Source organism: Erinaceus europaeus, chromosome 10 (assembly GCF_950295315.1).
Source record: "Erinaceus europaeus chromosome 10, mEriEur2.1, whole genome shotgun sequence".
In the NCBI taxonomy this organism is placed as follows: domain Eukaryota; kingdom Metazoa; phylum Chordata; class Mammalia; order Eulipotyphla; family Erinaceidae; genus Erinaceus; species Erinaceus europaeus.
In genome coordinates this window covers 116,188,636-116,214,581 of record NC_080171.1, presented here as the reverse complement: position 1 = coordinate 116,214,581, position 25,946 = coordinate 116,188,636, and the positions used below count along the sequence as shown (strand labels likewise).

Genomic DNA, 25,946 nt, shown 5'->3' with positions numbered 1-25,946 from the left:
GAACACAAAGCTGAAATACTGAATAAGTAAAGCACATTTGCCCAACAAGGGGGGTAATGGATATCATAATCTCCACTTGTTACTTAAAAACAAAATCTTTACCTTTTGTTTATGGCAGATCTTATCTTCAACTTAAATTTAATATGATCTACCCATATTTGACTTACAGAATAACAAACTGGATTTTGGCAAAGATAAACCAAGTCAAACTGGAAAGAAAGATATTAAACCAACAGCAATGTAAGGGTCTCCGTGCCTGAACACAGGTTTGATGCAGACAGACATAAGAAAATGTCCCTCTTACCTCCTCTCCGTTTAAAGGTTACAGGGCACAGTAATACTGAATTAGGACACAGGTACAAGTTATAACATCTGACTTAATATGTAGAACCACCTACATCCTGTTTTCATACTTCCAGCATAATTTAACACGTTCAAGAAGAAGACTATGCACATCAACTCAGAACAGTTTTCAGTCAGTATTAAAAATTATAATCACCCCTTAAAATCATTACTAAGTCTCATGCAGAAATCTTAAGTAGTATATAAAATAGAGATAGTCTGGTTGAAAGTAAAGGTTAAAGGCTTACCATCCTTCCCACTATCACTTAGTGACCCCTTAGAAATTCAAGCATAATTTGAAAAACCACCGAAGGAATGTGATTTCATCATTTTAGCAACTGCAAATCTTAATTCTGTGAAAGTCTAGATCAAGTTAACACTGGACTTCTGGGATGAAAGAAAGCTAGCACTTATCTAAGTAGTTAAATTCGTTCAATGATACTCTTAAAAATAGCCATGAAGAAGTTAAAGGGACAATATAAGGTTCGTACAACATCATACCATTTATTGAAGTAGGAAGAACTTGAAAAAATAAATGATTTCAAAACTTCAGCCTAGCAAACTAAAATCATGGGTCACCAACTGCTACTTATTTCCCAAATGATGATTTGCCCCAATTGGAAAGTAGGGCAGTCACAACTGAATTTTTCATGAAATATAAACAGTATTAATAATGGGCGTTACAGAAACCAACTTCTTTACAAAGTTTTGACCAGGTAGTCCTTGACTTTGCCAGTAAGGAGAATTTCCCTTCAGATAAGTTCAGGGAGGGAAAAAAAAAAGTTTTTTTTAATTAGGAAAACTGTAAAACATAAAGAAATGCAAATATAGATAAAAAACTGGTTTTTTTAAAAGCATTTTACCTGCTCATATCAAACTTCTCTTTAAGAAAACGTATCCAGTACAATTGAATCAATACACAATTTATTGTTTTAATGGTAACAGATGTTTTTCAAATTGAGTTTTAAAAAGTACATTTAACTACAAAATTAAGATTAAATAGATATAAAATATATTTACCCTGAAATGGTTAAGGATATAAAATATTGATGCCCAAGTCAATAGTACATAATACGTTACACACATTAAAGATCGTTTTCTCTCCAGTAATAAGGTAGATTAAACCACAATATTTATTGCTTTTATCAAGTGCCGGTAAAAATCCAGATAGCCTCCAAATATAAATCCTTGTGACAAAGGATTTCTCAGTCTGTTCAGATGAAACATTACATTTAACATGTATGAATACAGCTGCAAAACGTTACCAGTTTTTCACAAGCATCAAAGTCTTTATTTTAGATCGCATTTACAATTTGGGGCCAGTGTCCTGAGATCTTAGGCTGAGGACTGAAAATATTTATCTGGTTGGTGTCTATTTTACTGCACCATATCTCTGGGAATGAAGAGTTTGCTAACAGATGACCCTTTGTGATAAATGCAACTGTCAGCTACCAGTGCAGGAGTTTGCTGGGCAAAATAATTTATTTATAGGATACTTTGCCGAAAAAACAGTGTCCAGCCAACCAAAGTGCCAATCAAAATGACCAATACAAACCCCGTCTTAGTGAGAATAGGCTGCCAATATAACCACCTTTTTCTTTTTCGTTCAGTCTCATTTAGCCTCTGCTTCATCTGCTGCACTCTCTGAGCCGTGATAGCTTTTCTGTCCTCTCGGATACGCTTCCGCAGAACACTATGAATCAGTAAGGATAAAAAATAAGGGGGGGGGGAGAGAATGAGAACAGCAGGATTTAACTAGATTTAAAAAAGAGAACCTTAGCTAAAATAAAATGAGACTATTTATTTGCATTGCTGAATTCATTCGAACAGTGGAATAAATAAAAGGAAAAATCCTTAACATTCTAAAAGGGTCCAGAGATGGATTCTGATAATGCAGTGATGATATCTGGTACAGTTTTTACCTCATGATTAAGAGTTTAATGCTTTGTTCACTGCGCCATCTCCAAGACCACCCCAGTGAGCTATCTTGCAGATCCACATTCTACTGTTTTAAAAATGCTTTTTTAGGGGGCTGGACGGTAGCGCAGCAGATTAAGGATCCCGCTTTGAGTCCCTGGCTCCCCACCTGTAGGGGGGGTCACTTCACAAGCAGTGAAGCAGGTCTGCAGGTGTCTATCTTTCTCTCCACCTCTGTCTTCCCCTCCTCTCTCCATTTCTCTCTGTCCTATCCAACAACAACAGCAATGGCAACAATAACAGCAGCGACAACATGGGCAACAAGATGGGAAAAATGGCCTCCCAAGCAGTGGATTTGCAGTGCAGGCACCAAACAATAACCCTGGAGGCAAAAAAAAAAAAAAAAAAAAAAAGCTTTTTTTACTTACAAAATCGATTATGGGCTTCTTGAGAGGAACGAAAGCTCTGAGATCAATAATCTCATCAATATTCTACTTGAGTACACTTTTAGTTGCATTAATTCGTGGAAGATCTATACATACTTCAATCCAACAAACTTAGAAGGTCTCCTGTTTTCACATGTATTATTGCAGAAAGCTTACCTTTCTGTTTTCTCCTCCACAGGATCTTGAGTTCTAGAGGATAATCCTGTATGTCTGTCACCTGTCGTCTTTCCTTCTTCTAGGCTTACCCTGCTGCCATTGTACTTTTCAGTTATTATTCTGGCTGGTGAGTGATCAAAAGCAGGATGTAAGTCTTCTTTAGACAGTTCTTTCCACATTTTCTGGGTAGAGAAATGAGACAAAGAGATACGCAAAAGCTGAAATTTTAATCTCCCTGAAATGAAAAATTTATTAATGGAAATTCTATTTTCAACTTAATAAAAGCCTGTGGCAGATTAAAAGAAGGGGACGGACATGTTAGTATGCATACTTTAAACTTACAACTTTATGATAAAGCATGTATTATTAGTATAAATAATATGTAATTGAATAAAATAATCTGAATAAAAGTTAACATCCTGGGAGTCGGGCGGTGGCGCAGTGGGTTAAGCGCACGTGGCGCAAAGCGCAGGGACCGGCGTAAGGATCCCGGTTCGAGCCCCGGCTCCCCACCTGCAGGGGAGTCGCTTCACGGGCGGTGAAGCAGGTCTGCAGGTGTCTATCTTTCTCTCCCCTCTCTCTCTGTCTTCCCCTCCTCTCTCCATTTCTCTCTGTCCTATCCAACAACAAAGCAACGTCAACAATGGCAATAATAACCGCAACGAGGCTGCAACAACTAGGGCAACAAAAAGGGAAAAAAATGGCCTCCAGGAGTGGTGGATTCATGGTGCAGGCACCGAGCCCAGCAATAACCCTGGAGGGAAAAAAAAAAAAAGTTAACATCCTTTAACCTAATTGAAACAAACTATACTAGGATTCCACTGAAGTGTGTGAGTCACGTTACAATTTTAGCCAAATTGCTATAATGCCTTGAGATTAACTTTATCTCTGAAGAGCTCACCATTTCCAGACACTGCACAGCTTAAGAAAGCACCAATTGTCTCCAGAATATATTCTGGTCAATTTTTGAAGTTACTATTCTTCACTGAGACAGTATTACAGTAACTTAGTCTTATATTTTGGGGAAAAAAAAAAAACAACCCTCAACAGTGTCAATAAATGAGATGATGCTTCAAATCAAGCCTTACTGGAATACTTCCCAGAATATGCAACAAATTCAAAATCTGTCAGCAAGAAAAACCTTCATAGAAGGGCAGGTGGGGGAAGATTATCTACCTCTAGCGCATTTTTTAAAGCCAACTGTCATTCTGCCATGTCTCTGGGCAGCAGACGTACTCGACCTGGCCTTTCTCACACATAAGCAACCTGATGCTCCCAAACCAGCTGCCTGTCACTGCTGCCTGAAGCCAAGGGGTCAACACTGCACTCAGGTATAATCCGGTGGGAGATCTCACTCAGAGGTCTGGAGTACATCGGTCTAGACACCTGCAAATGTCACCTGCTGCTGTGACCAGTGCCCCCCCTACAGTCTGCAACACCATCCTACCCACCCATTACACACCCTCGGTAAAGAAGTCCTTCAGCTTGAGTCGGGTGGTAGTGCAGCAGGTTAAGCGCATGTGGCACAAAGCGCAAAGACCGGCATAAGGATCCTGGTTCGAGCCTCCGGCTCCCCACCTGCAGGGGAGTCGCTTCACAGGCGGTGAAGCAGGTCTGCAGGTGTCTGTCTTTCTCTCCCCCTCTGTCTTCCCCATCTCTCTCCATTTCTCTCTGTCCTGCCCAACAACGACAACATCAATAACAACAACAATAAAACAACAAGTGCAACAAAAGGAAATAAATAAATAAAGCAAGCCCAGGACTTAAAAAAAAGAAGTCTTTCAGTAAGATGACGTAATTAAACTTCAAGTCCTCTGTAATTTGTTGAAAGCATGTCATTTCACAAGGACTTGGGTTCGAGCACCTGGTGTCCACCTGCAGGGAGGAAGCTTCACAAGTGGTGAAGCAGGGCTGCCAAGTGTCTCTCTCTCTCACCCCCTCCTTACCTCTCAATTTCTAGATGTCTCTATCCAAAAAAAAAAAAAAAAGTCACTTACTTCATACTTTACTACTGGTGTCAGATTACCAGCTAAAGATTTTACAACACCAACTCTGAATTGCCAAACAGAATTACTTACTCTGGGAGGATTACTGTTACCACTGATACCGGGACTATGCTAGTAAGTATGTGGTAATACTAGCAGTTACACAGTGTATTTGTCTGGTCTTGTATCCAGAAAGATTTGAGGTGAATGATGTTGGTGTTGGGGATAAGCAGGAATTATATTTATCTAAGGGGGTTAAGGTCACTGGAGATTTCTAAAAATTAATACTTGATATTATGTTTATAATGATACACGTATTTACTGACTAGTAGTATACTACGGTGTCAGTACTAATATTAATAGTGTGTTTATTTCCTTTGTCCTGACAGGCTCTAAATCACTGTATTATCAGTAAATTCCAGAAAGTGCATAGAGAGACTAACATGAAAATCAATTACTGAAAATATGACTCATATCATAAACATCTACAGTAAGAATGAAGCTCAGTGAGGACAGATGTCCCCTTGAGGACAAAGTATTAGAGACAAAGAATTGCATGAACCCAGGTCACTGAACTGACAGTTCACTGAAGACACAGGATAAGGAAGCACTCCCCAAACGACCATTATGTACAGCAGTTTCCTTCTTTCTCCTTAAAACTATTAACTCTCCCCAGAAATCAGATAAAGAGAAGGAGGTAGGCATTAATGTGTCCTGGAACCCCACCTCCCCAGAGCCCTGCCCCTCTAGGGAAAGATACAAATAGTTTGGGGGTATGGATTGACCTGCCAATAATCATGTCCAGCAGGGAAGCAATTACAGAAGCCAGTCAGATCTCCCACCTTCTGCACCCCATAAAGACCTTTGATCCGTACTCCCAGAGGGACAAAGAATAGAGCTTTCAATGGTGGAGATGGAGTATGGAACTCTGGTGGTAGAAATTTATGTGGAAGTGTACCCCTCTTATCCCAAAATCTTGTTGATCATTATTAAATCACTAATAAATTTTTATTTATTTATTTACTTTTTTTTTTTTAAACCAGAACACTGATCAGCTCTAGCTTATGTTGGTGTGGGGGACTGAACCTGGGACTTCGGAGCCTCAGGCATGAGTCTCTTTGCATAACCATTATGCAATCTACTATCTACCCCTATACATTATACTATGTTTTATGACATTATACTGTGTTTTATTACCCCATAATAAATTTTTTTGAAAAAGAAGTTTATTTATAAGTTGGTAATCACACTCATGTCAAATGAGATAATTTCAGAGGATATAGTTAAACAGAATCAATTAGGAGTCTCAACATTAACAAAGTAATTTCAGATCTTCGTAATGGTGAAGATTAATATTTCAGGGAACTGCATCTTTTTTTATTTTTGAATTTTTATCTTTTAGATTTCTGTTCTGAACTAAGACCAGAACCTCTTCAGTGAAATAGAAAGTGAGCCACACAGATCATTTGGTAGTGATGTTTTATTACAGACTGATGTTCAGTCATGTTTTAAAAAAGATTTTATTTACTTATACACTGGACAGAGACAGAGAGAAATCGAGAAAGACAGGGGAGGTAGCAAGGAAGAAAGAGAGACACCTGCAGAGCTGCTTCACCGCTTGCAAAGCTTTTCCCCTGCAGATGGGGACCAGGGGTTTGAACCTGGGTCCTTGCATACTGGTGTGCCACCGCCTGGCCTGTTTAGCAATGTCTTATTAACTCAATACATAAAGGTACTGCCATCTGAACGTGCAATCAATAGATGTGCCTTGTCATCAGTGAGGTCCAGGTTAATCACCACAAGGAAGTACTATGGACTGGGGGATAGCTCCAGGGCTGTGGTGCCCCTCTCTTTCTGAACAAAACAGTCAGTAAGCGGAGAAGCTATGAAAACAGTGGTGGTACTCAAGTGGAGGGTGGGGTGGGGGTACGAACTCTGGTGGTGGATGCAGCCTGCAGCAATACTCCTGTAGTCATACTGTAAGCCTGCAAATCATTACTGAGTTACTAAGAGAAAATAACAAGTCAGTAAGGGAGTAGTGAAACTGTACATGCAAATGCAATTAAATAAAAATTCTGGTTTTACGAGGTAGCTTTGTGGTAGAGTGCATGCCTTGTATGTGTGTGACTCTTGATTTGATCACTTGCAAAAGAGGATAAAAAAGGTCAAACTTTCTACTTATAAGGCTTTGGATTTGAGTGTTTACTATGTAATTAGTTTTAAAAAGGGGGTCTGCTATTACTGTCTTGCTTCTATATTTTGTATTTATTTATTTATTTTGCCTCCAGGGTTATTTTGCTGGGGCTCGGCTCAGTGCCTGCCCCACAAATCCACTGCTACTGGAGGCCATTTTTTCCCCTTTTTTGTTGCCCTTGTTTTATTATTGTTGTGGTTATTGCTGTTGTTGTTGTTGGATAGGACAGAGAGAAATGGAGAGAGGAGGGGAAGACAGAGGGGAGAGAAAGACAGACACCTGCAGACCTGCTTCACCTATTGTGAAGTGACCCTCCCCGCAGGTGGGGAGCCGGGGGCTTGAACCAGGATCCTTGTGTTGGTCCCTGTGCTTAACCCACTGCCCTACCACCTGATCCCCTATTTTCAGTTTTTTAAAAAATATTTATTTTATTTATTTATTCCCTTTTGTTGCCCCTGTTGTTTTATTGTTGTAGTTATTATTGTTGTTGTCGTTGTTGGATAGGACAGAGAGAAATGGAGAGAGGAGGGGAAGACAGAGAGGAGGAGAGAAAGATAGACACCTGCAGACCTGCTTCACCGCCTGTGAAGCGACTCCCCTGCAGGTGGGGAGCCAGGGTTCGAACCGGGATCCTTATGCCGGTCCTTGTGCTTTGCGCCACCTGCGCTTAACCCGCTGCACTACAGCCCGACTCCCCCCTATTTTCAGTTTTATGAGAGAGAGATACACAAAGAAAAGACAGAGACTAGAGCACTGCTCAACTCTGCCTTATGGTAGCGCTGGGGACTGAACCTGGGACTCAGAGCATCAAGCATGAGAGTCTTTTAGTGTAGAATGTATAACAATTACACTGTCTCCCCAACCCTCCTGCTTTCTATTTTGCATGTTAGAACATAATACGATTTTCTGAAACTCAATCTCTGAGCTTAGCTTTTGTAAATGTGGAATAAAAATATCTTCCAGAAAATGAAACCATCAGGGCAGAGGTAGATAACGTAATGGTTATGCAAGAGACTCTCATGTCTGAGGCTCTAAAGTCCCAGGTTCAAACCCCCATACCATTATAAGCCAGAATTGAGCAGTGCTCTGGGGGGGGAAAAGCCATCAACCAGAGAACATAGAACACTCAGTTGGAATTTCATTATGAGATGAGGGAGATAGCATAATGGTTATGCAAATAAACTCTTATTCCTGAGGCTCTGAGATCCCAGATTCAATGCGCGGTTCCACTATAAGCCAGATCTGAGCAGTGCTCTGGTAAAAAAAAACCAAAAAAATAAAAGGGGGGGGGGTTTCATTATGTCTCTTACAAGCACTTACGTTGCTCACTGTATAAAATAAAATATTATATAAACTAAATATTCTGTAATCTCAAGTCATGTTTTCAATGAGATAGAAGTATCTACTTTTTTTTTTTTGGTTTATTTTCATGTTAAATGTTTAAAGCCTCTTTACATGAACATTTTACTTTCAGTAATGCTTTTTTTTTTTTTTAACTTATTTATTCATGAGAAAGACAGGAGGAGAGAGAGAAAGAACCAGACATCACTCTGGTACATGTGCTGCCGGGGATTGAACTTGGGACCTCATGCTTGAGGCTGATGCTTCATCCACTGCACCACCCACCCTAACCCCCGGTAATGAATTCTTGTTCTCAAGAGGATTCTTTAAACTAACAGGTAGGGATTTAGTGTAACGCTGAGGTGTACAGAAAGAAGTGAGCTTCAGTTTTATAACTGTAAGATTACCAGTTAAGTTTATCACTTAGGTGCAAGGACTATGCTGCATGTGGTTATCTGAAGTCAGTCCTATTTAATACAAAGGTATCACTTTTCAAGAACAAACACACAAGCCCCTTACCTGTATACTTGGACCTCCCTTTATGAATTTTGCTCCTTCTATAATAGTCATATACGAAAATCTGAGTTGATCTGGTGTCTGAATAAGTCCCATTCGGTACTTTCTCATATTCAGTAATAGTTGTTTAATATTAATTTCATCTCCCTTTTCCATCTGAAAGAAAGGTAAAAATAACACAAGCCTTTTGTTCTCGGGGTTCAGAAAGGAGAAGCATTACAGGGTAATCACACTTGATTATCCTCAAAAGGGATTAGTTACCATCGCAGCTCTAATTCTTTTTACAAGTATAGAACACTTTGCTTAAATGATTATTTTTTATCAGAGCATTGCTCAGGCATTAGAGGCTTTTTCTGTATACCCATTATGCTATATCCCAAGCCTGAATTATAGCCTGCAGCTAGAATTTTTCTTTTTCCTTTTGTTTGTTTCTGTTATTTACTTTTTCCAGAGCTCTGCACAGCTCTGGCTTATGCTGGTGCAGAGGACTGAACCTGGGACTTCAGAGCCTCAGGCACGAGAGTCTGTTTGCATAACCACCAGGCTATCTCCCTGGCCCCTTGAAGTCATAGTTCTTTACATTCTTGTGTTCAGTCATTTTCTCTGCACCTCAACTACTAAAATTGTAGATGGAGGGCTTCTGTTCCTGTAAATGACTGTCCAAACCAACACAGCACACTTCATTCCCTCTGGTTAGTACTTGGCTCAATATAAGCTAAATACACTAAGATTAGTGTATCATAATGATTATTATTTTAGTGTTCTTTTTAAAGGGAATTTTGACATGCTGAATCCTTCTCCCTAGTGTCCCTTTATGCCCATTTACAGCAGCCAATGTGAGCTGGTAGAAAAGAAAAACTGGGGACAGGAGGTAGTGCGGAGGGTTAAGTACACATGGCACGAAGCGCACTGACTGGCGTAAGGATCCCAGTTCGAGCCCCCGCTCCCCACCTGCGGGGGGGTCACTTCACAAGTGATGAAGCAGGTCTGCAGGTGTCTATCTTTCTCTCCCCCTCCTCTCTCCATTTATTTCTGTCCTATCCAACAACAATGACATCAACAACAATAATAATAACCGCAACAATGATAAAACAAGGGCAACAAAAAGGGGAAAATGATGGTCTCCAGGAGCAGTGGATTCGTGGTGCAGGCACTGAGCCCCAGCAATAACCCTGGAGACAAAAAAAGAAAGAAAAAGAACCCTATCTATATCCAAGATAATAAATAAAAAAATAAAATATTTTTAAAAAATAAATAAAATAAAATAAAATAAAAACTGCACTACTGGTGGGAATATAAATTATTCCAACCCTGTGGAGAGCAGTCTGGAGAACTCTCAGAAGGATAGAAGTGGACCTGCCCTATGACCCTGCAATTCCTCTCCTGGGGATATATCCTATGGAGCCAAACACACCCATCCAAAAAGATCTGTGTACACTTATGTTCATAGCAGCACAATTTGTAATAACTAAAACCTAGAAGCAATCCAGGTGTCTAACAACAGATGAGTGGCTGAGCAAGTTGTAGTCTATATACACAATGGAATACTACTCAGCTATTAAAAATGGTGACGTTACCTTCTTCATCTCATCTTGGATGGAGCCTGAAGAAATCATGTTAAGTGAGACAGATAAGTCAGAAACAGAAGGATGAATATGGAATGATCTCACTCAGGGACATAAGTTGAAAAATAAAACAGAAGGGAAAACACTAAGCAGAATGTGGACTGGAGTTGGTGGATTGCACCCAAGTAAAAGACTCTGGGGTGGGGAGGGGGATTCAGGTCCTGGAACATTATGGCAGAGGACCTAGTGGAGGCTGGGGAGTTGAACTGTTATGTGGAAAACTGAGAAATGTTACACAGTACCAACGACTGTATTTTACTGTTGACTGCAAACCATTAATCCTCTAATAAAGAAATTTTTTTAAAAAATGGTGGAGGGTACGGTGACTTATACAAAGCACATGTGGATATGAAATTATACTCTGAAGTCTGTGATTTTGTAAAATTCTGTTAGATAACTAATAAAACAATAAAAAAAAAAAAGAAAAAAGAAAAACCAAAGAGTTGGGGCCAATTGGTGGCGCACCTGGCTGGGCACACGTTACAAAGCGTAAGGACCCGGGTTCGAGCCCCTAGTCCCCACCTGCAGGGAGAAAGCTTTGAGAGCAGTGAAACAGTGCTGCAGGTGTCTCTCTCACTCTTTTTCTTAAAGATTTTATTTATCTATTTTTAAATATTTATTTCCTTTTGTTGCCCTTGTTGTTTTATTGTTGTAGTTATTATTAATGTTGTTGTTGTTGGATAGGACAGAGAGAAATGGAGAGAGGAGGGGAAGACAGAGAGGGGGAGAGAAAGACAGACACCTGCAGACCTGCTTCACCGCCTATGAAGCGACTCCCCTGCAGGTGGGGAGCCGGGGGCTCGAACCGGGATCCTTACGCCGGTCCCTGCGCTTTGCACCACGTGCACTTAACCCACTGCGCTATCACCCGACTCCCTTTATTTATTTATTAATGAGAAAGATAGGAGGAGAGAAAGAACCAGAAATCACTTTGGTACATGTGCAACTGGGAATTGAACTCAGAACCTCATGCTTGAGAGTCCAATGCTTTATCTACTATGTCACCTCCCGGACCACTCTTACTCTCTATCTCTCCCTTCCCTCGCGATTTCTGGCTATCTCTATCTAATAAATAAAAAAAATAAGGATAATTTAATAAAATAAAAGATTAAAACAAACAAAACAAAACAAAACAAACCAAAGATCCTTGATTTCTAACGATACTTTTGGACCAATGCACTAGTCCTGGAATGTGGATCCGGTGTTATAAACATCAAATCTCCCCAGCTGAAAAAAAAAAAAAAAGTCAGTTTCATACTGACCATCAGTAAAACATACTGGCTTTCATTTTGTTTTTCTCCTAAGATTCACGTCATTTATGGAGGTCAGGTGGTAATGGTGCACCCAGCAGAGCTCACACGTTAATTACCATGTACAAAGACCCGGGGTTCAAGCCCCTGCCCTCCCTCCTACAGGGTGAGAGAATGGTCAGAGATGGGGGCAGGAAGTACTTCCTGAGCAGTGAAGCAATGCTGTAAGTTTTTCTCGTTTTCCCCTTCTACCTCCCTTCCCTCTCAATCTCTCCTTCTCTCTGTGTGTGTGTGTGTGTGTGAGAGAGAGAGAGAGAGAGAGAGAGAAAGAGAGAGAGAGAGAGAGAGAGAGAGAGAGAGAGAATGTGGGGGGGGGGATAGATTGCGAAAAACAGTGGTTCAGCACGCAGGCACCACGTCTCAGAGGTAATCCTGATGAGATGTGGGGAGGGAGTTAATTCATTTCTTATGTGAGAGACAATGACTGATTCACAGGAGAGAGAATTCAGTCAGAGCACCAGGCCAGTATAAGCAGCACCAGGGACTGAACTGGGAGCTTGATGCTTTACAGTTCAGATAATTCCCCGGTCACAAGAGTTTCAAAACACGTCAAAGTTTACAGAGTGGTGGTCTGGGAGGTGGCGCAGTGATAGGGCTTTGGATTTTCAAGCATGAGGTCCCCAGTTCGATCCCTGGCAGCACATGTGCCAGAGTGATGCCTGGTTCTTTCTCTGTCCTCCTATCTTTCTTATAAATAAATAAAATCTTTAAAAAAAAAAAGTTTACAGAGTGAAAGAGTAATACAGTAGATATGTTAAGGCATATCCCAGTAAGAGAAAAGGCCTGTAGCCTCACTGGGGTTGAAAATGGGTTGAGGAAAGAAAATATATAAGCCCTGGGCACACATGTGGAACTTCAGAGGAACAACAACATTTGTTCAATGTATTCTAAATATGTTCATTTAATTCTTCACAACAACCCTTTGAAGAAATGACTACTAGTACTTTTACTAGTTATTTCTATAATATAAAGCAGCTACCAAACGGTGCACCCTGTGAAGCACACAGGCTACAATGCTCCTGTCCCCAGGCTCAAGTCCCCGGTCCCCTCCTTCAGGGGCAGGGGCACTGGTCACAAGTGGTGAAGCACTGTTGAAGGTTTCTCTTTCTCCCTCCACTCTTAATTTGTTTCAATTTTTTTTTTAAATTTCTTTATTTATTGGATAGAGACAACCAGAAATTGAGAAGAGAGAGAGGAGACAGAGAGGGCAAGAGACAAAGGGACACCTGCAGCCCTGCTTCACCACTTGTAAAGCTTTCCACCTACAAGTGGGGACCAGGGGTTCGAACCTGGGTCCTCTTGCATTGTGATATGTGCATTCAACCAGGGGTGCTATCACCTGGTCCCTTAATTTCTGTTTCTACCAGACAAAACAAAAGACAGAAGAAGAAGGAGAAGAAGAAGAATGGGGGGAGGAGGAGGAGGGAGAGGCAGCAGCAGCTGCCAAAGTGAGATGTTTGCACTTTTCTCAGAGAAAGTGAACATTTATGCTGGGGAGAAAGGCAGTTCTAGGCCACTGATAATGGAGCTTATTTTTGCCCATAGATACAAGTTGGAAAACTAGCAGACAAGGTGAAAATGAGTTCCTCACCAGCACTTACCAGAACAAGAGAGGTATCTACTAGGGAAAACGTGCCTGACCGCCCAATGCCTGCACTACAGTGGATCACCGCAGGCCCGTGCTCAGGATTCAGGGAGCCAGATTCTCTCACTTTAAATAAGAAATTGAGAAATGAAGCTGGTGACTCAGGGACTCCAAAATCTGGCCAGGTAGTGTAATGGAAGTGAGAGATGGTTCTGGCTTCACCACTCTAAAAAGCGAAAGATCAAGGAGGAAAGGTTAGTTCTGAATCACTTTCTTATTAAACACTACGGGGGGGGGGGGGGGGAAACCACCCAACTTCAGAAAGATGATGTAACTTGTGCACTGCTCTGAAATTAAGGACTTTTTCATTTGACTTGTGATAGAAGCAAATTTTGAGAGATTTTTCTCTTGAACAACTGCAATATATTGATAGTTGACCTGTACATGTTTTAAGTACACACACACACACACACTAACTCCACACAACAATCCTATAAAAATTCATTTTCAGATGAGAATAATAAAGCAAGGTCACACACATCTAGAAAACGTCCGGAGTTAAAAGTTTGAGGAAACAGTCAGGCGCAACATTTGGGATTTGAACCACTAATATACACCATACACATGGTTAGTACTTTCTCTAACTCAAATATCATCATGGAGTGGATTTTACTTACCCCCTATTTTGAAAAATTTCCAGCAGTAAAACCGTACATCCTTAAACGTTTGGTGGTGGATCCATATCCCTAACCATTTTTTTTTTTTTAAAGATAAGAAGCAGAGGGACAAGAAACCAAGCACCAAAGCCTCCTTCAACACAGTGGGAGTCGGGGCTTGAACAGAGGCTGTGCACATGGCAAAGGAGCACACAGCCAAGAGAGCTATCTCACTGGTCCTACCCGTCATCTTAAAATACTGTAAACCGGGAGTCGGGCGGTAGTGCAGCGGGTTACGTACATGTGGCAAGAAGTGCAAGGACAGGCGTTAAGGATCCTGGTTCGAGCCCCTGGTTCCTCACCTGCAGGGAAGTCGCTTCACAAGTGGTGAAGCAGGTCTGCAGGTGTCTATCTTTCTCTCCTCCTCTCTGTCTTCCCCTCCTCTCTCCATTTCTCTCTGTCCTATCCAATAACAACAACAATAAAACAAGAAGGGCAACAAAAGGGAATAAATATTTTTTTAAAATACTGTCAACCATTATTAAGACACTAATAATAAAACATTTAAATCAATAAATTCCAAAGTCTCCCCCCCCCAGATATAATCTCCATTATAAGAGTTATCTTTCAGAATCTGCTACATTGGATAAGGGGAGGAACTCAAGAATTAAAGAAACCATCTTTATATCTTTTTAAAAAATCTTTTTGTTGCCCTTGTTTTATTGTTGTAGTTATTGTTGTTGTTATTGATGTCATCATTGTTGGACAGGACAGAGAGAAGTGGAGAGAGGAGGGGAAGACAGAGAGGGGGAGAGAAAGACAGACACCTGCAGACCTGCTTCTCTGTCTGTGAAGCGACTCCCCTGCAGGTGGGGAGCCGGGGGCTCGAACCAGGATTTTTAGACCTGCCCTTGCGCTTTGCGCCACCTGCGTTTAAACCCCACCTGCTAGTTTAAACCGCTGCACTACCGCCTGACTCCCCATCTTTACATTTTTAATCGAGTTGCTCTTCTCATTGTTATTTCTCCCCGATAATAATTTCCAATCCTGAAGTTGTTTACATGCCTTTACTGATGTGCTAAATGTTTTACCAACATACAAAATGTTTCCTGTCTCGTGAAGCCTGCCTGGCACTCACTAGCACTTCCTGATGATCTTTATTCCTGACTGACTCACGAAAATGTTCCTTAGCTCTTGCCAACTGCCTTTTGCCCTAGGAGCACCTCTCTGCTCTAGACTCTTCATTTCTGTAAATGAAGCAGGAGCAATCTTTTAGCATGTCTTTGCGTATTTTTTCAGTTTTATTATTTGATTCCCCCCCCCGAAGTAGAAGCAGCTATGGAAGCAACATAAAAATATTTGTATTTGAATGGTTGGTAACTAAAGGTGATTATTATAGCATCTTGTTTATAATATAAATTTTCAAAACGATGCTTGATTCCATTTTTCTTTTTTTTTTTTTTTAAACTCAGGACATCTAAATCTCAGACTGTTACAATATAGAACACTGATTAAAAAAAGTATAGAGGGAGTTGGGCGGTAGTGCAGCGGGTTGAGCGCATGGGCCGGCGTAAGGATCCTTGTTCAAGCCCCTTGCTCCCCACCTGCAGGGGAGTCGCTTCATAGGTGGTGAAGCAGGTCTGCAGGTGTCTGTCTCTTCTCCCCCTCTCTGTCTTCCCCTCCTCTCTCCATTTCTCTCTGTTCTATCCAACAATGACGACATCAATAATAACAACAATAAAACAATGGCAACAAAAGGGAATGAATAAATTTAAAAAAAAAGAAAATTGAAACAAACAAACAATCTAGTGTGGTCGATTGCCAGGAGTTGCGGGGTAGGTCAGTAATGAGAAAACGGGGAGGGGGGAGGTGACAGGACTGTTCTGTAGCTTACTAGCAGAAGACGAGGTTACACAGCATTGCCCCAACTCATAAAACTGTGCCAAACTTCACCCCCCAAAACTACATCTTACTTCGTGTAAAAGTGTGATAAAATTGACTGTATTGAAAAGTGACTTTAAAACATTTTTGAAAAGCCTTTTACCAAGTCACAGAGGGTTGAGTAACAATACATCCCATACAGGAATGGGCTCAAGAGGCTGGTTCTTTGAAAATCCTAGGTGTGTAAGTTAACTCAAGTTGTATTTTCCTTTCAATGGGGTCTAAGATGCCAGTGGGTGTTTAAATCGCCTTTCCCTCCCCGACAAAACTGCTTGCTCTGGTCATCGGCTCCCATGAAGAGCTGAGCAGGCACAGCGAGGACAGTTGGTCAGCCTAAGCCAGGCCCGGTGTAGACCCGCTGGAGCTCCCAGTCCTAAGAGCGGCGACAGGAGCTTGTGGGTGTGCAGGTGCAGGCTGTGCTCAGGCGTGGCTCCCGGCTCCTAGACATAACCGCACACTCCCTTGTGTCACCCCTGGCTCTAAACCTATGGTCACCCCACAGTCTTGAGTCATTGTTGCTTTTCTTCCGCCTGTATGACTTTGGCTCCAGACTAGTGGTCTCTTAGTTTTCTGAGATACTCAAAGCCAGAAATGCTCGTGACTGCCTTCCCTACAGATGGTTTTTTGAAAAGCAGTCCTTTTCATCTGCTTCCAACCTGACTGAAGGTCTTCTTGACAGATTAGTTTACCCTCACCTGAGGTGGGGGGGATTCAGTAGTGGTGCACCAGACTTATACGCCAAAGGTCCCCAAAGCACTAGTCCTCAATTCCTGTACCATCAGATGCCAGAGCTGAGCAGTATTCTTATCTGCCTGTCTCCCTCTCCCTCTCCCTCCATGGAGGAGGAAAAAAAAAAAAAGATCTAGGGAACTGAGAGGTGGTCCAGTGGGACAGGGAGTATGAGGTCCTAAGTCTGGTCCCTGCGTCACATGTGCTAGACTTACATTCTGGTTCGCCTCTCTCTTATTTTCTCTCATTTTAAGAAAATATGGATGTATATGTATACACACATTAAGATTCATATGTTCACTAATCTGGTACAAAAGATGTGTTTATGGAACACATAAACCAGGTGCGCACCTGGTTAAGCGCTCGCATTACAGGGCACAAGGACCCAAGGACAAGCCCCTGGCCCCCACCTGCAGGAGGAAAGCTTCACGAGTGGTGAAGCAGGGCTGCAGGTGTCCCTCTGTCTCTCTCCCCCTCTCTTTCTCCCCCACCCCTCAATTTTTCTCTGTCTCTATCCAATAATAAAGATAAGGAATATATATACATATATGTGTATATATATATATTTAAAAGATGTGTTCATATGCATGACTGGATCTCTTTTTCATGCTAGGAAAAAAAAAAGAGAGAGAGAGAAAGAGAATGCCAAAGCATAGAGACCTAAAAATAAAGTCTTTATTCCAGATAATGCCTACATTTAGGGCTTGTGTTATTTTTGTAAACTCCCAGTGAAGCGTCATTTTCTCCTGGTAACAACTCACACCAGGCCTCCTGTGATGTCTAGCTGGTTCTGTCCCAATAGCTGTCCTTCTCCTCCATGCGCATCTAGGCTTGGATCCTTCAGTATATACACTTGTACCAAATCTCGCTGTTTTACACATGATGGCCAAATTCTCTTTGTAAAATGTACAAACTGTACAAAAATATCAGAGGTTCACTTGGTTTTTTTAAGGTAAAAATCTCATTTACATTTTTAAAAGGAGAATTCTAAATTTAAAGTCTTCTAGCAGGTCTAAGACAATGAGAAGCTATTAGGCTTATGGCAACTTAAGTGTATGCTGTCAAAAAGTCATTCAGTGCACCAAAGTAAAAGACTCTGGGGTGGGTGGGTGGTGAGAATACAGGTCCAAGAAGAATGACAGAGGACTTAGTGGGGGTTGTATTGTTATATGGAAAACTGAGAAATGTTATGCATGTACAAACTATTATATTTACTGTCGAATGTAAAACATTAATTCCTCAATAAAGAAAAATTTTAAAAAGGTAAAAAAAAAATCATTCAAATTCAAGTTAGCTATAAAGTATTTAAGTAGATAAAATTCATAACTATTTAAAAAATCTAGGTAGCGCCAAGAGGGAGGGATGTAGAAGGAGAGAGGGAGGGATACAGAAGGGGGGGGAGAGAGAACACGAGAGCATCACTCTGGTACATGTGCTGTCAGGGCTTGAACTCAGGACCTCGTACTTGAGAGACCAATGCGTTACCCACTAAAAGATCGTCATCAACCACTGTTTAAATAGCAGCTACCCTTTAGGGCTACTATGAGGAATAAAAGAAATCATGAATACAACATCTCTGCCCTACTCCTGCATATGATCAGGGCTTTACAGGCTGGTGGTATCTGAATAGTTATATCTACTATTTGCCGGGAAACTCTATCCATTTGTAGACCTCTTCACATTTACAGTTAATACTTCCTGTATACCTAAAGAGTTGCAAAGCTTGCTGATCCTTTCTCCTAAATACAAGTGTAAAATATCAAACTGGACCCTTCTCTGTCATCGTCCTTGTTCAGGTCTAGATACATTTTTATGAGGGTCATCATGTTGTCCATGTCACTGTGATTAATATTCGAAGATGACCCGAACTCACCAGAATTACAGAATATACGACTAGATATAGAATATAGGAATGGTTAGGCAAGGACTTTTATCTCAAAGCAGAGATAAATATGATATGTAAATGCAGACAGAGACCCTAGATGAAGAACATACCAGAGAAGTGTAAGTCTTTCAGCAAGAACAAGTCCTGAGTTTTGGAAGGAAAAGAAGGAATGTAAGGAGAACCGGGTTGGTTGCATCATGGGTTTCTACACTAGCCACAAGAGGTGTTTTAGGGTATGATGGAAGGACTGTGCCTGTGCTTTAAACAATGTAGTTGGTGCAATGCAAGAGGGGACATCAAGATAGCAAGCAAAGCCTCTGTGGAAAGTGAACACCTAATTATGAAGTCAAAAAGGCATACATGTTCAAGTACTATGCAAGGAGGTACATTTTAAATTATCTTTATAATGTATGAGAAGATCCTAGATGTGATTAAAATGGGTTCTAGGTAGATTAAGAAAAATCTAAGAAATGAGAGTTATGGGTGGGCTCTGTTATAGGAAGGTCAGACAATTATCATGCCCTCCCCAGTTGCTGCAAATCTAGGTCCTGGCTTTCTTACCTTGCCCCACTACCACCTATATATTGGGTTGTTGGAAAAGTGATGGCAGGGCGGGGGAGACAGTATAATGATTATGCAGACACTCTCACGCCTGAGGCTCCCAGGTACCAGGTTCAATCCCCCGTACCAACATAAGCCAGAACTGAGCAGAATAATTATTATCTGTGATGTATTAGCCAGTCATCTACTTGTGAAAAAGAAATTCATGTCATGTAAATAAACTTGAGGATTATTTAAAAATATGAAACAGACAGGGGTAATGAAAATACTGACACACAATAAAGGAAGATTGTGGGTCAAATGACATGCATGTACTAACAGTAAAATCTGAGAAAGTGATACGATACAAAAAGGTATTCTAGTTTACTACTATTTGAGGAGTAATCAATTTTCAATCAGGATAGGTTCAGAAATAGGAAAAAAGTAGAATCTATGCCTTTCTACATCTAAATCAATTTTAATGCTGCCAGCAGATGCAACAGCTGAGATAAATACCAAGAGAAGATGATTCGGAGAACCATGGGAAGCTTGTGGAAATGAGCTCCACTTCTGGGGATGGGTACTGCACATTTCAGAACCAAACAGTTATTGATGACCTAAATGGAGACATATGGAAATGGGGCAGCTGGTGCTAAATAAATATAGTGAGATTTATAAGTAAATCGAAGCCTCCTAATTCTAAGCCTTGATCCATCTTAGATGACCTGAGGTTACATTAGTCTAGTTATGAATGTCATGGGAAGCTGAACCTGGGTCTTAAAAGTCCACAGTGTGTTTCCAGGATGCAATAAAAAATAGTTGTTTCTGTGGTCCAGGAGGTGGCGCAATGGATAAAGCATTGGATTCTCAGGCATGAGGTCCAGAGTTCAATCCCTGGCAGCACATGTACCAGAATGATGTCTGGTTCTTTCTCTCTCTCCTATCTTTCTCATAAATAAATAAAATCTTTAAAAAAAAAAAAGTTGTTTCTGTGTATTGCACCAAAGTAAAAGACTTTTGGGGGGTGGGGTGGGTGGGTAGAGTCCAGGTCCTGGAAAAGGATGGCAGAGGACCTAGTGGGGACCTACTGTTATGTGCAAAACTGAGAAATGTTATACATGTACAAACTACTGTATTTACTGTCAACTGTAAAACATCAATCCCCCAATAAAGAAATTTTTTTAAAAAGTTGCTTTCAGAGGTCAACCATAAAAGGTATTTTTACATATCTAGAGGTATTTATACATTTTCTTGTCTCCCAACAAAATTTCTACTTTTTTACTTTATTATTTACAACCAGAAAAGGAACACAATAAGCATTTTGACCTCCAACTGACTATGTAGAAGCAACCAAGATAACTAACTCACGACCTTCAGCCAGCCAAGTTTCTGCTTTCGAATGATCAAATGTTAATCACTTAGTTCACTTCAAGACCACCCTCTCTGTATACACATTCCAAATGTGATTTTTTTCCTGGTAAACAATGACCCCCCTATTTTCTATTTATCCTAGTTTCTTTTTTTTTTTTTTTTTTTTTCTTCTTTTCCTCCTCCAGGGTTATTGCTGGGCTCGGTGCCTGCACCATGAATCCACCGCTCCTGGAGGCCATTTTTTTTTCCCCCTTTTGTTGCCCTTGTTGTAGCCTCGTTGTGGTGATTATTATTGCCCTTGTTGATGCAATTCGTTGTTGGATAGGACAGAGAGAAATGGAGAGAGGAGGGGAAGACAGAGAAGGGGAGAGAAAGATAGACACCTGCAGACCTGCTTCACCGCCTGTGAAGCGACTCCCCTGCAGGTGGGGAGCCGGGGACTCGAACCGGGATCCTTACGCCGGTCCCTGCGCTTTGCGCCACATGCGCTTAACCCACTGCGCCACCGCCCGACCCCTTATCCTAGTTTCTATTTAACACCATCTCTGAGTCATTCTCTTTTCACATTTCCCATTATTCCAAATGCAAATATAAAAAGGGAGAAGTGGTAAAAAGTGAGAAGACATGCCTTAACTCCAAGCTTGACAAAAGTAGGCTCACAATCATCTTTCTGTATTTTAAACAAAGGCCACAGAAGAGTATGCTCTTGAGGTCACATGCTGAACTTATTTCACCATTTCCCTTAATTCAATAAGAACAAATTTCTGTGTGGTAACTCACTTCAGTTAATAATGTTCCAGTAAGTTGTTTTCTTCAACAGCTTATTATTCTCTTCAGATAATTTTTTATTATCTTTATTTATCTGATAGAGATAGCCAGATATTGAGAGGGGAAGGAGAGAGAGAGAGGCAGAGACAGAGAGACACCATAGACCTGCTTCACCACTTGTGAAGCTTTCCCCCTACAGGTGGGGAGCTTACTATTCTCAATTACAGTTAAGTAAGTAGGAGTTTGCACCTACTGGATGTCTCTACTGCATCAGGCACTTTGAATACACATGTGCATTTGCTCTCACAAGTGATATGCAAATTATTTCAGGGTACTATAATTCCCACTTACAGATCAAGAAAGACTGAGGGAGATTGGAGACTGAATTCAAAGAACACTTCTAAGTAACAGAGTTGGGATATGACCCAGGTTGGCCTAGCACTTTTGCTCTATTTATTAATTTCCAAGTGATTTTCAATAAGTGATTTTCAATCCTCAATATCAACCTGAATGTCAACATGTTTAGTTCCTGGTTTTCTGAGAATCTGCAGAGAGCTACTACACAAAGGGATAAAATCTAGAAACAGTTATGATTATAATGATCAATTATAGCTTATCCAAATATAATACACTAAATTTCAAATCTAGTGACAAAGAATTTCTTAAAATCATCACATAAAGCCCAGTGCTTGGGCCTGAAAAATCTTACATTGATATTTTCTAATTGCAGTAGATGGACTGTGTAGTAAGACTTCACATCTTCTGACAAGAACTTTACAATGAATCCTGTTTCTTTAAACAGCATCTCCCGGTCATCTTTTGTTGGCCAGTACTGTGCGCATTTGACCTGGATTCAAGAACATGTAAATGATCACTTTAGTTTATACACAATATGAGATGAAAAGTTGTAAAAAGAAAACAAACCACATATATACACATGTTACGTGCATATTAATTAGTTCACATGCAATTTTCCCCACGTACCCAGATCTAAGAACCCTCATCCTATATTTAATGATTAGTGCTATTTTAGTAAGATGGCCTTTACAAAAGCAGGGTTATAACATGCTTTTATACTAGAAAACCACAAACAGGTGCATTTAACAACAACAACAACAAAAAAAAAAACCTGTCATTTTTAACACAAGATAACCTGTATTTTATTTTATTAGAGTTAAAAAAATATTTATTTATTTATTCTCTTCTGTTGCCCATATTGTTGTGGTTATTATTGTTGTTGTTATTGATGTCACTGTTGTTGGATAGGACAGAGAAATGGAAAGAGGAGGGGAAGACAGAGGGGGAGAGAAAGACACCTGCAGACCTGCTTCACTGCCTGTGAAGTGACTCCCTGCAGGTGGGGAACCAGGGTCTCGAACCAGGATCTATATGCTAGTCCTTGTGCTGCGCTACCACCCTATTTTATTTTATCTTTAACCCGAGTACTGTTTAGCTCTGGCTTATGGTAGAGTGCAGGATTGAACCTGGGACTTTGAAGCCTCAGGCACACGGCTCAACACCTAAATTATTATGCACACTTACGCTATGTTTAAGTCCCTGGTCTCCATTTGAAGGGGGAAGCTACATGGAGCAGTGAAACAGTGCTACAGGTGTCTTCTCTATCTCTCCTTTTCCTTTTGTCTTATCAATCTTAACTAAAAAGTAGCAACTACTAAATTTAGGTTAAAAAAAAAAAAAAAAAACACCCAGTAATCTGAAGAAATAGGATAGCCCAAGATCCTAAGACTGGATAAGATTTTATTGACAGGGGGTCGGGCGGAGGCGCAGTGGGTTAAGCGCATGTGGCGTAAAGCGCAGGGACCGGAGTAAGGATCCCGGTTCGAGCCCCCGGCTCCCCACCTGCAGGGGACTCGCTTCACAGGCGGTGAAGCAGGTCTGCAGGTGTCTATCTTTCTCTCCCCTTCTCTGTCTTCCCCTCCTCTCTCCATTTCTCTCTGTCCTATCCAACAACGAATTGCGTCAACAAGGGCAATAATAATAGCCACAACGAAGCTACAGCAAGGGCAACAAAAGGGGGAAAAAATGGCCTCCAGGAGCGGTGGATTCATGGTGCAGGCACCGAGCCCAGCAATAACCCTGGAGGAGGGGAAAAAAAAAAAAAAAAGATTTTATTGACAATACTTCCAACTTTGCTTGCCTGGGGCAAGGGGTAGACAGCATAATGGTTATGCCTCTGGGCAGGGGTAGATAGCATAATGGTTATGTAAACAGACTGTCAAGCTGCGGCTTTGAAGTGCCAGGTTCAATCCCCTGCACCACTATAAACCAGGGCTGATCAGTGCTCTGGTATAACAAACCAACAAATAGAAAAGGAATCTGGAAAAATAGAAAATAGAAAAGTGGTCTGGGAAGTGACGCAGTGGATAAATTGAGCCCTCAAGCAGGAGGTCCTGAGTTCAATCCCTGCAGCATATGTACCAGCCTGATGTCTGGTTCTTTCTCTCTCTTCCTATCTTTCTCATAAATAAATAAAATATTAAAAAAGAAAGGAAGGAAGGGATTCGGGTGATAGTGCAGCGGGTTAAGGGCAGGTGGTGCAAAGCGCAAGGACAAGATGTAAGGATCCCAGTTCCAGCCCCCTGGCTCCCCACTTGCAGGAGAGTCGCTTCACAGGCAGTGAAGCAGGTCTGCAGGTGTCTATCTTTCTCTCTCCCTCTGTCTTCCCCTCCCCTTTCCATTTCACTCTGTCCTATCCAACAATGACATCAATAACAACAATAAAACAAGGGCAACAAAAGGGAATAAGTAGAGCCCCCAGCTCCCCACCTACAGAGGAGTCACTTCACAGGCGGTGAAGCAGGTCTACAGGTATCTGTCTTTCTCTCCCCGTCTTCCCCCCTCTCCATTTCTCGATGTTCTATCCAACAACAACATCAGTAACAATAGCAACAATAAATACAACAAAATAAAAAACAGCAAGGTCAACAAAAGGGAAAATAAGTAAATAAAGGGGAATAAATATTTTTTAAAAATTTAAAAAATAAAATAAATTTATTAAAACCACTTAAGTCAAAAGATTTTACCATGAATTAATTAGCATTGTGTTTAGACTGTGTAAATTCAAATTTCAGTGAAAAAAAACATTCTTGGAATCTCACAATTTAAGAGCCAGTGATAATTTATAAAGATTAAAAAAAAAAAAAAAAGGAGTCGGGCGTTAGCGCAGTGGGTTAAGTGCAGGTGGCACAAAGCGCAAGGACCGGCATAAGGATACCGGTTCGAGCCCGTCTCCCCACCTGCAGAGGAGTCACTTCACAGGCGGTAAAGCAGGTCTGCAGGTGCCTGTCTTCCTCTCCCCCTTTATCTTCCCCTCCTCTCTCCATTTCTCTCTGTCCTATCCAACAACAATAACAACAACAATAAGAAAACAAGGGCAACAAAAGGGAAGAATAAATATATTTTTTAAAACCCTTATTTTTTTAAGTTAAAAAAACAACTCCCCCAAAGAAACAAACAAACAAACAAACAAACAAACAAAAACCACTGACAACCATATAGCAGTGGCTCACTGGATAAAGCAATGGAACCTTAAAAAAGTCCTGAATTCTGAACTTGGCGTTGTCACTTGCCAGAATGAAACCCTGGCTCTCTGCTCCTCTTTTGTTAGCATAATAAATTATATATTATTATTATTTTTTAAATATTTTACTTATTTATGAGAAAGATAGGAGGAGAAAGAACCAGACATCACTCTGGCACATGTGCTGTCAGGGATCAGAATCGGACCTCATGCGCTTTAGAGACCAAAGCTTTATCACTGCGCCACCTCCCGGACCACACATAATACATTTTACAAACAAACAAACAAGCAGGCCAATCACAATACTCAGGCCAGAGAGGCGGTGCAGCCTTGCCAGGTAGAACACGTACCACATGCACTGCAGGACCCTATGTGGAAGCACCGTGGACAGCTCCCAGCGGGAGTGTGTGCGCACATGCCTACGTGCACTCTATGAGTGACAGAGTGGGGCTTTGGTGTCCCTTCTTCCCTCTCGTCTCTGTCAAAATTTAGAATCAAGATCACGCTAGCTAAGTTTCATGGTGGTGTGTATGTGTGGAGTTCTATGTTTATTCCTGGCACAGAATAAAAACAATAATGGTGGACTGGGTGGTGGTGCGCCTGGTTAAGTGCAAGCACTCTAGTCGTAAGCACAAAGACCCGTGTAAGAATCTGGTTTGCAGGTGTCTTTCTTTCTTCTTCCTGTCTTCCCATCTTTCTCAATCTCTCTGTGTAGCCAATGACAAACAAAGGGGGGTGGCGTGGGAGAGGCAAAAGGAAAAAAGTCACTTGAATCTTTTTGTTTATTTGTTTTTTGGTTGTCATCAGGGCTTCAGGTACTCTAGCTGACTTTTTCAGATAGGCACAGACAGGAGAAATAGACAATAACGCTAAAGCTCCTTCCAGTGCAGGGGCCATGTGGGAGCATGAATCTGGATCCTGCAAATGGCAAAGCCAGCGCACTATCAAGGTTTGCTAGTTTGCTGGCCACACGTTAGTATTTTACAAAATTTTCAGGACTCATTAAGGCCCTAATACAGCCCAGAGGAAGTCGGGCAGTAGTGCAGCAGGTTAAGAGCACATGGTGCAAAACGCAAAGACCAGCATAAGGATCCTTGT

General features: G+C 41.1%; 1 protein-coding gene across 5 annotated transcripts in view; it reads right to left on the bottom strand.

Moving 5' to 3' along the window:
- Positions 1-25,946, bottom strand: part of PTPN2 (protein tyrosine phosphatase non-receptor type 2) — a 93,755-nt gene that overhangs the window by 8,513 nt on the left and 59,296 nt on the right. For 2 of the 5 annotated variants that reach the window (XM_060200639.1, XM_060200637.1), the window contains 5 exons: positions 22,017-22,154; positions 13,434-13,643; positions 8,901-9,053; positions 2,862-3,043; positions 1,898-2,035 (listed from right to left, as the gene is read on the bottom strand). In XM_060200639.1, coding sequence (XP_060056622.1) covers positions 1,898-2,035; positions 2,862-3,043; positions 8,901-9,053; positions 13,434-13,643; positions 22,017-22,154 — 821 coding nt within the window. Of the gene's footprint in view, positions 1-826; positions 2,036-2,861; positions 3,044-8,900; positions 9,054-13,433; positions 13,644-22,016; positions 22,155-25,946 lie in introns of those variants that run through there. The other 3 variants (XM_060200638.1, XM_060200636.1, XM_060200640.1) reach the window with 3 other exon arrangements.